A 13,921-nucleotide genomic window follows, 5' to 3' on the forward strand; every position below is an offset into this window, starting at 1 on the left:
AGTAACACAATAAAACTGGACAGAATTTATATTAATATTGGTAACACTTTACAATAAGGTTCATTAGTTAACATTAGTTAGGACTTTGCTTTTCCGGTTAGCATGAGTGGTACATAAGCGGAACGCACATTCATAGAGCGGAATATTGAGCGGAGCGTCAAACCGAGCAGTGACGAGGAGAGTGAAACATGCGCGCTGAACACTGCCGGGCGGGGCGCGGCGCGCCATATATATTGTTATTATTATATGTAGCCTATATTTTCGGCTCGCATTTTCGGCCGTTTTTCTCTTTCGGATGCCGAAAAATCGGTGCATCCCTACTTACATCCCCTCCTTGTTTACAAATCCGAAGTAAGTCCATACATCCGATTTAAACGCGGACGGGGCTTTCCTGATAACTTTCCGCGATGCCGCCATCTTTATTTTACTAACGTACTGCATGCTGAAGGTGACCCAGCTGACCTCACCAGAAAAAAACTCAACACCACCATGTAGTGGATTGTAAAGAAATTGATTTTATTATTCTACCAAATAGTATAATAAAAGATCGATACTTGGCGTCCGTGTATCGATAATGTATTGCCGCGGAAAATATCGCAATTCTATACTGTATCGATTTTTCCCCCCACCCCTAATTTACAGGCTTGGGATTGTTGTAGTAACAGTTGCCCCATCAGTCCAGAACACAGAATTCAAAGATGTTGTCAGTGGAAATCCAGTATGTCAGTGTGAAGTGTATCAGCTCATCAGCAAGAATAATTTTGGCACAGCTAGCCACTGACCAAACTCATAAACTTATGGTTACACTGAAAAAAGCTTTTGTGTTTGTGACTTCCTCTGGTCGTGATGTGATTTCCTCTTTCTCTCTTTCTTTCTTCAGCCAGGTATCGTGTCTCCATTCAAGCGGGTGTTTCTGAAAGGAGAGAAGGGGAGAGATAAGAAGGCTCTGGAGAAGTCTACTGAGCGCAGGGCCCTCCACACCTTCTCCCTCTCTCTCCCGGACCACCGTATCGACCCAGACATTCTGCTCAATGACTACATTGAGAAAGAAGTTAAGGTATTACTCGCCTTCAAATATATGCTATTGTATTATGTGCTCATATTTTACCATTTTGTTTGGGGGGAAAAAAACTTAGCAAAGGTAGAAAGGGGCAAATTGTACTGGTAGGATTGCAGACTAGGAAAAACTAAAACATAGGAAATGCAAATAAATGCTTCTAACCAAATAGTCATGCATAGTTAACATATGAAATTGTATTGGTGTTTAATGTTATAACATGGAGGAGAAAACACTTCCCATATCTTTTGTTGTTGCCATCAAAGACAGTGTGTCCAATCAAACATAAGAGCGTGAAGAAGACTCAACTCTCAGTTACCTTAATATTCTTCTTTTGGAATCAAGCTCTGCATTTGACAGTGTTTGCCACAAGCTCTTCACAGGATCCCATCTTGCAGCTAGTTGTTTTTTACAAACCCTTTATCTAATCAATTTGTGGCGTCCCCCAGGGTTCAGTACTTGGTCCGCTTCTATTTGTAGTTTATGCCTCCATTTGGATAGATAATGAGACACCATGGTTTCCACTGTTATGCTGATGACACCCACATTTATATCAACTTTATATCAAGAAATTATATGATTTCTCCCCTCGCTCCCTTAATAGTTAGGGACTTCCATGGGTGGTAGGTTATTTAGCACTGCTGCTCCTAGATTCTAGAACTCCATAGACAAAAAAAAAAATGTTATAATAAAATAAAAGAACTGTGCAGTGCAGTCTCTTGGTGTATCACTGCATCCCTATTATTTTGTTTTGCCATTATTTTTTTAATATACATTTTTCATATTATTTTCCTGTTTATCATGCTCTGTAAAACGATATTGTGTTTTTTTTTTTTAGAAAGGCTCTATATCATTATTGTTGTTATTACTATTGTAGTATCTGGGACAGCTAACCTCAGTTCCTGGATATCTGAATCCCTCCAGCCGCACAGAAGTTCTGCAGCTTATTGACAATGCCAGGGTAAGAGTGACAGTCAATGACATTGCCTTATTTTGCAACATGAAGATAAATTCCCACATTGCTTCTCTTATGTGTTTTGCAGAAGTCTCATCAGTTGGCAGGGCAGCTGACATCAGAGCAGGATGCTGTTGTGAGTTTGTCCGCATACAATGTGAAGCTTGTGTGGCGTGATGGAGAAGACATCATTCTTCGCGTACCCATCCATGACATTGCAGCTGTGTCCTACATCAGAGACGACTCACTCCACCTCGTGGTGCTAAAAACAGGTACACAGTAATGTGGATGAGCATTACACAAAAAAACTAAACAGAACACGGAAATGGACAGTTTTTAGATTCTAAGCATAATGTGTAAAAATTATTTTGGGTTTTCTTACCATGGAGTATGATTTGTGTTTGCAGCTCAGGAGCCCGGTGGTTCCCCGTGTCACAGTACAGAGATGTCAAAATCTCCCACTCTGAGCTCTCTTTCTGAGAGCGGGGCTGTGCTTGTGGAGGTCTGCTGCCTGCTTGTGCTGGCCGTTGACAACAAGGTTGGCTTTGGTCATTTAAAAGGACCTTATTTTTTTATGTTCAAATAATATATGACAAATTCTGCATCTTTTACATCCAGCTTACAGGAACACTCCACTATTTTTGAAAATAGGCTCATTTTCCAACTCCCCTGGAGTTAAACAGTTGAGTTTTACCGTTTTCGAATCCATTCAGCCGATCTCCGGGTCTGGCGGTAGCACTTTTAGCTTAGCTTAGCATAGATCATTGAATCTGATTAGACCGTTAGCATCTCGCTCAAAAATGACCAAAGAGTTTCTATATTTTTCCAATTTAAATCTTGACTATTCTGTAGTTACATCGTGTACTAAGACCGACGGAAAATGAAAAGTTGCGATTTTGTAGGCCGATATGGCTAAGAACTATACTCTCATTCCGGTGTAATAATCAAGGAACTGTGCTGCTGTACCATGGATGTAGCAGGCGCAATTATATTACGCAGTGCCTGAAAATAGGCTTATTGGAAGTTACCTAGCTGGGACTATTTTCAAGCGCTGCGTAATATCATTGCGCCTGCTGCATCAAGCAAAGTTCCTTGATTATTACACCGGAATGAGAGTATAGTTCTTAGCCATATCGGCCTACAAAATCGCAACTTTTCATTTTCCGTCGGTCTTAGTACACGATGTAACTACAGAATAGTCAAGATTTAAATTGGAAAAATATAGAAACTCTTTGGTCATTTTTGAGCGAGATGCTAACGGTCTAATCAGATTCAATGATCTATGCTAAGCTAAGCTAAAAGTGCTACCGCCAGACCCGGAGATCGGCTGAATGAATTAGAAAACGGTAAAACTCAACTGTTTAACTCTAGGGGAGTTGGAAAATGAGCCTATTTTCAAAAATAGTGGAGTGTTCCTTTAAACTGTCTTGATAAGCCATACAGATTTGAGGTTTTGTGCAAGTTGTTTATTGCAAAAACTACTGCTATTGTGCAATGTACTGATACTTTTGATGTTAATAAAAGCAGCCATGGTTTGATTCTCGTGGACTCTGGTTTTACAGGCTGCAGCAGAGGAGCTCTGTCTTCTACTCAGTCAAGTCTTCCAGATCGTCTATACAGAGTCCACCATTGACTTCCTGGACAGGGCTATCTTTGATGGAGCCACAACACCCATCAGGCATCTCTCGATCTGCAGTGGTGAGTAGGCAACAGCTTGATCATTTTGGGATTTCCCAGTAAATTTGTACTTGTCCAAAACCACAGACCACAGTCAGTTTCACATCACTAATTCATCTGGGGTGGTTTGTTGGAATCCTATTTATGTTTCCTGAAGCTTAGTCTCTTAATATCACACTGAGCTTGCAGCAAAATGAAATATTTCTAAATACTTTCCTTATTTTTCCAATAAAAGAAGACTCCTCGAGCAAAATTGATGTCAAAGAAGTGTTTGAGGCTGAGACAAGCACATTGTGAGTATCGCTTCAACTGTCTTCTGCAGTAATGTGCCATTTTATCTGTTGAATTGAGCGATGTGAACATTGTGAATTGAACATTGTGTTTTTGTCCAATCTCAGTTCGTTCCAAAGTTCTCTAGAGGCAGGACACTCCTCTAGCCCCTCCCCCTCCTCCACCCCGGCCTCACCACAAACCATAACAGCCAGTGAGAGTGAACTAAGCACAACGGCTGCTGAACTGCTACAAGACTACATGACCACAGTGAGTGTTTGAGTGCAGTGTATAAAAAGGCATTTGGATGTCTGTTGTTAGTTTCTCTTCCTTCTGAGTCTGTAATTAGTTTTTGCATATTAAATGATCCCATCATGCATTTCAGATTTCAGTTTTTACACTGTTTTCCTGTCATCCTCTGCAATAGTTGAGGACAAAGCTGTCGTCTCAGGAAATCCAGCAGTTTGCCACACTGTTACGTGAGTACAGAAACGGAGCCTCCATCCATGAGTTCTGTATCAACCTGCGTCAGCTTTATGGAGACAGCAGGAAGTTCCTCCTCCTGGGTTAGTTACATGTTGGGGTGTTAAATTTGTCTTGAACATAGCTATTTTTTGTGCTAACTGACTTTATATGCAAAACTTTAACATTAATGTATGCAGAGTTGTTATTTTTAACTAGAACTATTAATTGCATTTAATGCTTTAATTGCTTTCATTAATTGAAATAAAGCTGAAATCAAATATTAATATTAGATGAAAAAAATAAAAAAATAAATAACCGAAAAAAAAATAAATTAAAGGTGTCATGAACTGCATTTTATTTTTACATTTTATAATGTTCTCTGAGGTTCACTTGTAATGTTTATAAAAACAAAACATAATTTAGAAGTAATAGGCTATTTTCCATCCTGTTTTTGAGCCTCTCTGCAGAACAGTCTGTTTTTATAGGCGAGGCGCATTCAAGACTCACATGTAAATGCCTACTGCTATGTTTGGCTAACAGTCTCGCTTATTAAAATAACAGATAGACGCTGCTGTGACGTACTCCGAAAACAACATTTTGGTTAAAAATTTATAAATACTCTGTATGTGTGTGTGTATGTATATATATATATATATATATATATATATATATAAGAATAAACTGATGTCCCGCTCTATTTCTGACATACAAGCATTTGCGCCGCTTCTGACCTGAAAGAGAAATTGATTCGCGACATGACTCAACAGCGCTTGTGTCCGATCTAGATATGTTAGGACCACAAGGAAGATAATTCAAATACTATTTTTCAGAACATGTATGGTTCTGTTGATGGAGTAATCCTGTGTTTGCGTCTCTCTAGTATTTCCTCTCCTCCTACTACAAGCGTGTATCAGTGGGCGGGGCTAAACAGGTAGTTACATAGAAGCAGGCGTTGATCTTCTCATGTGGAGGCGGTTCTTAACCACACTATTACGTCTTAAAGTGGCACATTCCAAAACGAGTCGTTTTCTGAGCTTGGTTTCAATAAAAGCTGTTTTTAAACTAACAAGAAAGTTTTGAGTTTTGAAACTTACAGGATGTTTTTATAGTACATTGACCTGTTATATGTTAAAAGATCAACGGAAATGAGATTTCTCAGTTCATGACCCCTTTAAAGCTAAATATAAATATTAAAAACAAAAACTAATTAAAAATGACAATGAACAACAAATTTACTCAAACTGAAATTAAAATAACTGAAAATAAAATTGACTATACTAAAAAAATACTATACTATAATATACTATAATAAACACTATAATCAAAATTAATAAATACTATAATAATATTTAAATAATATTAAATTAACACTGGTTAAAATGAACCAGCATTTTGAGTTTGCTGCTGCTAACTCCATTCTTCAATAACGGCCTCCTTGCTAAACCTTTGAGACATTCTGACAGGTTCAAACGATCCGTGCTGAAATTTGCGTCACAAATTGTTATGGTCAGACTGTTGTTGTCAGGGACCTACAACTTTCCAAAAAAAAAAAAACAGCTGCTTGTTCGCTAATGAAACTTACAGAATGTTTAAATAGTACATCAAACTCTCATCAAGCCTCACATTTGTTCTTATGGACATATGTTAGAGAATTTCTTTATTTGTTGAATTCACTTCAGTTTTCTCCACCCCAGGACTGCGGCCTTTCATTCCTGAGAAGGACAGCCAGCACTTTGAGAACTTTTTGGAAACCATCGGCGTGAAGGACGGCCGCGGCATCATAACGGACAGCTTTGGGCGTTACAAACGCACAACAAGCTCTGCGTCAGACTCCACCACTAATGGAAACGGTGCTGCGGGTGGTTCGGGTGAAGGAACGGCCACCTCTGAGGGCGACGAATGGGACCGCATGATTTCAGACATAAGCAATGACATTGAAGCGTTAGGAAGCAGTATGGACCAGGACGGCTTGTCGTCTTGATGTCACGGACTCGCAGTGTGCTTTAGCCAATCATCACTTGAGATAATCACATGGGCCACTGGTGGTCCATATTGCTGTCCATCAAATCTTACAATGCTGGAGTTTGGATACTGTATGGATACTTCCTGGCCATCATCCTTATTTTTATATGTTGTGCCATATTAACACAACCAGATTTTTCAGATTTGACAATTGTGATTTTCAAGACCTGTGATAGAAGGATCGTATATTGCTGTGGAAAGCAGTTGTGTTCTTCTGGGATGTTTATTGGCAGTATCTGCTACCACTAATAAGAAACCTTGTTGCTGGTAGATGTTGCTCTTTCACACTGATCTGTAAGGAAGCTTATTTCCATCACAATAAAAAAGGTAATTGCGATCTTTTATCTTACAATTCTGACTTTTCTTTCCTTACAGTTCTGAGAAATTCTCAGAAATGTGAGATATAAACTCATAATTCGGAGGAATAAAGTCAGAATTGCAAGATTTTCACTTATAATTGCGAGAAAAATGTCTGAATTGTGAGGTAATAATTACCATAATTATCTTTTTTATTTAAAAAAATATAATTGTGACTTTTTATCCGAAAGTTCAGACTTGCTATTGACTTTGTCAGAATTTTGAAGAGTCAAAATTGCAAAAACTGAGTTTATATCTCACAGTTTATATTTTGACTTCAAAATTGCAGGAAAGTCAAATGATATAAACTCGCAGTTGTTAGAAGTCAATTGTGAGATGTAAACTTAAAATTTGCTTTATAACTTTTTATAAATCAGTTGAGAGAAAAGTCAGAATTATGAGATAAAGTCACAACTACCTTTTTAAAAAAATATATAAAAATTGAGTTTTTTTTGTCTCAGTTGTGAGTTTATATCTCACAATTCAAAGTTTTTTCTCAGATTTTGATACCTCGCAATTCTGACTTCAGAACTGTGCGAAAAGTCAGAATTTTGAGATATAAACTTAGAATTGTGAGAAAAAAGTTGAATCATAACTTTATAAATCTTGATTGTGAGAAAAAGGTCAGAATTATGAGAGAAAGTCGCAATTACCTTTTTTCTGAGTTCTGTGTTTATATCTTGCAATTCAGAACTGTGAGGAAAAAGTCAGATTTATGAGATAGAAACTCATAAAAATATATATAAAAAGTTGGTTGCCAGATGTTTACTCACCATTGTGAAAAAGTCTGAATTGTAAAATGATCATTTGCAGGTAACTTGAACTTTTTTTTTATTCTGTCGCAGAAATAAGCTTCCACAGATGTGAGACCAGTTTCCTCGTGTCTGATTTAATAGTAATGCGACTTCTGATCAGTGTGAAGATGCAGTTTGGAGCATTGCCTAGTGGCCTTCCTAAAGTGTGTTCTGCATTGCCTTATGTGTGTTGTAACCCGAGGGAAGTGAGGTGCAGTATATTTCCTCCTCCACTGAAGTGCTAATCAAAACTTGACCCTTTTACACCCTTATATTAACTGGTCATTGTTCTTGTTACACTTGTTTTTCCTCTAACATATATTTTCTTTATTTTCTTTTATATTTGTTTAGGCCAGGATTGGTTATAATTACCCAGTTATTATCATGTTGGTTTCTTCAGGTAGGAAATGTAGCACTATATATTTTTGGTTTTGAAAACCTGGAAAATTTGGATATTAGACAAAGTCAGTTTTCTGGCTGATTGAGAATGCAATATTCAGTACACTGCATTACATTCATGTCCCGTCATTCGTTGCATCTCCTCAGCGTTTTCGGTTATCTGACATTGTGCCTTGCAGAATCACTGATTGTATCATCCGACATGGATGTAAGTAATATTCTGTAATCTGTACAGAACGTGACTGAAGTATGAGTTTATTAAAAAAGTGCAGCACTTACATCCAAATGTATTGCTTTTTGTATCATTTGAGCTCTTTATAGTGGAACTACAGGAGGGGCTATTTCACAAGAATGGATTTGCCTGATTTGCATAACATTTTATGGTCTTTGTAGGGCTTCTTTTGAATCCTGTGCATTTACATTTAGCTGCCTTTTAATATTGTTTTGACCCTGGGTTAAGAAACATTGCATTTTTTAATTCTGAAAGGAGCTTTCACTGAGTTTAACAGTGAACAGCATTATTGAAGTGTTGCTCTAGAACAGCTCCATGAACTGGTAGAAGTGTAACTGATTCTAAATTGGTTCCAAAGGTATAAAGTGTTCCAGTTGAGTATGAACAGTGTGAAACATGGAAATAATACTGGGTTATCAATTTCAGTTTTTAAAGGAAAACTTCTTCAGAGGATGTAAAACAAAACGCATCATGTAGACCTTTTACCTCTTGCCCTAACTAGATATGATGTGGCAATCTCATGCTATTTGATATTTAATATGGACTAGGAAATCATTTCCACTAAAGCAACTGTTTTGAATTGTGGTGGCCATATAACATTGTTGCCAGCAGGGGGCACTCGAACAACAGCAACAATCCAGACTGATTATCATTAGCCTAAATGAATCATTTGTGCACAGATAGATAGATAGATAGATAGAGAAAGAGAGAGTATTTTTGAATAAATGCAGGCTTGTTAAAAGACTTGCCGACCCCAAACGGTAGTGTATGTGTGTGCTGGTGCTGAAGGTCTGTACATATGTTTTATTTAATAATAATATATAAAGTACATTTATTTATTTTCCATTTCCACAACTGGGAATGACTTTAACTGCTCCAAATTCCTCACCCTTGTTTAAAAGACATACACTCATGACTAATGACCAATGAAAACCTTGACAAAAATAGGCATTTAAGAATCCCTAACATAGGCATAAGCCTGCTCAATTTATCACGCAACGATAAGTAGGATTAAACGTAACCCACAGTGCAACAGCTCTCTCATTAGTGAACGCTACGTCTGAAACAAGAGGTCTTTCTTTTTGAGGTTACCTGGAGGGTTAATTTTGGATAAGATAAACTTGTGCTATAAATCTGCCCTTTTAATTCTGTTGTGCTAGAGAGTCCTTGCCAACAAAGCAAGAACTAGAGTCCTCAAAGACACTGACTGGCATTATCACATGGCTCCAGAACTAGCTTTAGCACCTGTACATGAAATCACATTATTGGTGGTCCTTAAAACGATAGTGCCAAAAGTTTATTCCAGCAGCAGACATTAAGTCGTATATTAATAATACGCCTCTTGAAGATGAACATGGTGCATAACTTTACTCACACAGCACATACCTGTAATTCCAGTGTGCATTCATGCATAAAACTCTCATTTCTCACTGTAGCCAAGAAGCACATCCTGACAAAATGAGCTGCTTTAGGGACACAAAAAGGGTGTTAAAGGTCAGTACCCTGATCCTGAGCTAACAAGGAGCTGGGAGCTTATGTCATGTTAGATGTCATTGCAACAAGACAGCTGCACAGGAGACAATGATACAGAGAGACTCGGTCTCTCATTAGAGCTAACTGACTGGTGAATGGGGCAGACAATAGCTCTAAAACAGCAGATGTCTTGATAGTTTATAAAGGCAGTATAGAGTGCGTTAGTGCCCACCGACTTTTACAACACCCTTGGTTCCGGAAGTGTTTGTCCAATTAATTTGTCCCTTAGGGATTTAAAAAAAAAAGTTATAAGCCTTTATAAGCCACAACTTTGATTTGAAGCAAAAAAGTGTTTGAAAATCAGACAAAAAGACAACGGTTCAAAATTGTGTCATTAACAGCACTACAAATTACATAGGCCTAATGGATTCAAAAACATCAGAAAAAATATAAAACGAATTATTTTGTATAATATATTGTTTATTTCAAAATATGCATAACATACATTCAAATATTTCAGTAGTTTTTGAAAGAGTAGGGATACCGACTCTATTACATCATTTGCAGTGCTTCATGGGAGTTGATGGATGCTCAAGAGTTGGAACAATTTGCTTGTCATGATTCTCTGATTAGTGGAGATTTCTCTGCTGAATTATGGGTAATGTCATTTTTCAACAGGAATTTCACTGTTGAACACAATTATTTAAAAAATGATTGCAATCATGTGGACTAATGGCTTCAACAAATGCATATACCATTGATTAACAACCTCGTAGCTCACAGTAGGTTTGTATTTTGTAAATTATCATTTAAAATCAATTCCCCTACACCCTACACTAGAAAAAAAGGTACAAATCTGTCGCTGGTGCGGTAAGGTACAAAAGCTAAAAGGTACGTCTTTGGAACTTATTTACCCCTAAATGTTACATAGTATATAAAAGTACTTTAAATGTACATATTAGTAAAGGGTACCGTCCCAGGGACAGTTTTGTACCTAAGAGTGTTTATAGAGAAAAAATAATGGGATTTTTACTTCCGGAGCCTGACTGTTGCACTCTATTGCTTTACACGAAGCATGCAGTTTTGTAAGGAAAATATAATCTGATTAAGCAATATCACACAAGTGTGGATATTGTGCTAGACTGCTAATTGTGAGACAATATGTCAAGTTCCAGAATGCTTTGGGAGTTTATCATTGATCAAGGATGGTTTGGATGTACACAAAAGCCAGACATCGTGAAGGGATGTGAAACACTACCTTCCCGAAAAAGGACTTTGAAACACATCCTTTCAGCTTTTGTTAAGGGCTGGTTTCACCCCATCTTTTGAAGAAACGTAAATGAGAAAGGCTAGACATTTTCTCTGAGGTAGGCCTATTGTTCTGACTGAGTTATCCAGCACAATATTCACATTCATTAAAGAAGCACTGCAAATGTTCAAGATCAAAAAGTAAACCAAGTGAACCAAAATACTCCAGTGTTCAAACAAACAGGAAGCACCTAAACATCCCCAAATAAGGTAATTGAGTGTAGTAATGGCACTTATTAACGTAGTCTTTGCACATATGTTGCCGTTTTGTTTACGAAAACATGTCATTTGAATGATGGAAATCAGCTGAGACGCTCCTCCCAAATTGGGCAAAATGGAACCACTTAAGAGAAATTGGCTACATACTTAGATTGGCATAAGCTCAATGTACACAAAGCGGTAAAATGATGACCCTTCTTGCTTCCTTTTATAGTAACATATTAACTCAGCAACAATGTACTGTAAAACATTTATTGCAGGATTATATAGATGAATTATTGGAAACGTTCTGTTTCTGTAAGCATGTTTCCAAAGATGATCTGCAGAATGGGATTTTATAATACTGTACATAACAAATGCCATTTTTACTGTACATTCCAAGCATAATATCTTATACCAGAATACAAATATAAAATACATGTAAAAAAAAAAATAAAAAAAATCTTAGGGTAGCGTTCAAACTTGCATGTAGGATTGATGTAAAACTGCTTGAGACATTTTGTTTCATACACAAGCAAAACTGAATTAAGGCTATAGCCCTGTTCCAAAACCTAGAGAGCTGCTTCACTATGGCCTCACTTGACTTCAGTTGAAAAAGTAGACGGCAACTTTTGTCTGTTGACATTAACATGCTAACATTAACATGTTGACATTAACAGCTAATGTAATGTACTACTAAGCATAAAATACACAAATATTATAAAATAATTCATTTAAATTACATGAATCAATACTTTTCAGTATTCAATGATATGTAAGTTAATTAATAATCAACATTTTTAAAGGGGTCATGACATGAGAAATTAAATTTGCCTTGATATTGAGGTCTTTGTACCATTAAAACATCCTGCAAGTTTCATAGCTTAAAACGTCCTCCTCATTATAAACAAAGCATTTATTTAATCAAGCTCCAAAAACAGCTCATTTGGATCTGAGGTGGCATGTGACGTCACAAGTGCATTTGCATAAACACCACCTCCATAGCAAGACATTCACAAATAATCATCTTCTCACCATAGGCCCCGCCCACTGGCGTTCAATCACTTTAAATGGCTGTACATGCCTACACTGGATGCGAGTGTCGCATTGTGTCGTGTCAAATGTAACTAGAACCCAATTTTAATAACTGCCGCTGTCTTGTCTATGCTGGATACAGTATACAGATGCGTGTTTCTGACAATGTCTATAGGACAAGAGTGAAAGAACGTTTGGTTTTGGTTTAAACAGCTCATTCGCGTCTTTGAACAGACATCAGAAGGATCCCAGCATCAGAAACAAGCGGATGGTCTATTTTGAATGGCATCCTGGATCGTATCGGAGAATTATACATTTGTTCAGAGCATTTTGTTTTGTAAACGAGGCACAATGTAATGGAGAGTTTGCAAAGAAACAATAGGTTACTGTTCGTAACCCCGGTTCTCTGAAACATCGAGTGGAGAGATCCACCTATGGGAAGGGCATCTGTGCCTGACCCCTGCAGAAGCATCCAATTGCACCAAGTCTGACTTGCCCAATGGCAGGTAAGGGACCGCCCCTTAACCGAACACATAAAACCCCTGCACACGCTACCTTTCCTCAGTGAGCATATTCGCTTCTCGTGCAGCAAGCGGGGCAGACTTGGTGGATCTCTCCACTCGATGTTTCAGAGACCGGGGTTACGAACAGCAACTTATTGTTCTCTTTCATCATCTCGTGTTCGAGATCCACCTATGGGAGATATAGACAGCTCCCCGGTTACCCAATACTCTCACAGTGAGGCCCTGTAAGTCAGAGAACGGTCACTTGGAAAGGTGGTGTTTGACACATCACCAAGTATCAGAACCCACACAAAGTGAGAATGCATTACCAGCCATAAAAGAAATGACATGCGGTAACATGCATACCAAACCTGACAACACACCTCATGCTGACGGCATATATTATAGATATATTGACATATATATACATATAAATATATATAATTTGGTGTCAAAGGAGGGTACAGATGACCTGCTTAATGACATGATTAAGCCGAGCTGGACAACTCAGGCTTAAAAGGTGTAGAGGGTCTAAGGGCACAAGGCTACGAAGAACCCATACCTAAAACTGAATGAGCTACCTGGGTGTGGGTAACATCAAGCCTGTAGTATCAGACAAATGTTGCCGACAGATAACCTCTGCGGCAGTAGCAAAGGACATTTTCCCCCAGGGTTTAGCAGGTGGGGACTCACTCTGCTGCACCGGTGGCTTACTGCAGGGTCTATGAGGCCGGGAGGTTAGGAGGCCGCACAGAGAGTATCTGGCACGGGGCAGGTTTCCTAGGAAGACAAAGTTTGAAAGCCTCATCCTCCTTTTTCTTATCGTCTCAGCGCTGCTGCATTAGCGCGACGACAGGACCGAAGAGAGCCTGGCCAGGCTCGACCGGCACTCCAGCAAAAGATTAACACACAGTATGTGCTCTCTGACCACCGAGAGAGCCACAGAGCGCCCGCACGCTTGGACAGCCTGACAGGCATTATGGAGAATGAGGTCATTCACTGTGACTATCTCCTTCCAGAGATCGGGTGATGGCGACCCTTTCTCCAGTTGTTGGCAGGAGGCCCCTGGGAGTGCGCCGGAGTCACCTTTTTCCCCATCCGAGTCAGACAATCCCAAGTCGACGCTCTGAGTAGCAGCCACCTTGAGCCTCCGATGCAGGAGCTTCTTAGCAAGCA

The 13,921-nt window shown here is 38.6% G+C and overlaps 1 protein-coding gene across 2 annotated transcripts in view; it reads left to right on the top strand.

Moving 5' to 3' along the window:
• The window catches only part of LOC107701511 (cerebral cavernous malformations protein 2 homolog), an 11,834-nt gene extending 5,216 nt beyond the window's left edge, over positions 1-6,618 (top strand). For both annotated transcript variants that reach the window (XM_016503551.1, XM_016503552.1), the window contains exons 2-10: positions 881-1,057; positions 1,935-2,018; positions 2,101-2,284; positions 2,420-2,550; positions 3,575-3,710; positions 3,925-3,982; positions 4,088-4,229; positions 4,387-4,525; positions 6,119-6,618. In XM_016503551.1, the coding sequence (XP_016359037.1) occupies positions 881-1,057; positions 1,935-2,018; positions 2,101-2,284; positions 2,420-2,550; positions 3,575-3,710; positions 3,925-3,982; positions 4,088-4,229; positions 4,387-4,525; positions 6,119-6,405 (1,338 nt within the window). In that variant the 3' untranslated portion in view covers positions 6,406-6,618. The remainder of the gene's footprint in view (positions 1-880; positions 1,058-1,934; positions 2,019-2,100; positions 2,285-2,419; positions 2,551-3,574; positions 3,711-3,924; positions 3,983-4,087; positions 4,230-4,386; positions 4,526-6,118) is intronic.
• The last annotated feature ends 7,303 nt before the right edge of the window (positions 6,619-13,921 follow it).

This window comes from Sinocyclocheilus anshuiensis, unplaced genomic scaffold, assembly GCF_001515605.1.
Source record: "Sinocyclocheilus anshuiensis isolate Anshui unplaced genomic scaffold, SAMN03320099.WGS_v1.1 scaffold1051, whole genome shotgun sequence".
Taxonomy (NCBI): domain Eukaryota; kingdom Metazoa; phylum Chordata; class Actinopteri; order Cypriniformes; family Cyprinidae; genus Sinocyclocheilus; species Sinocyclocheilus anshuiensis.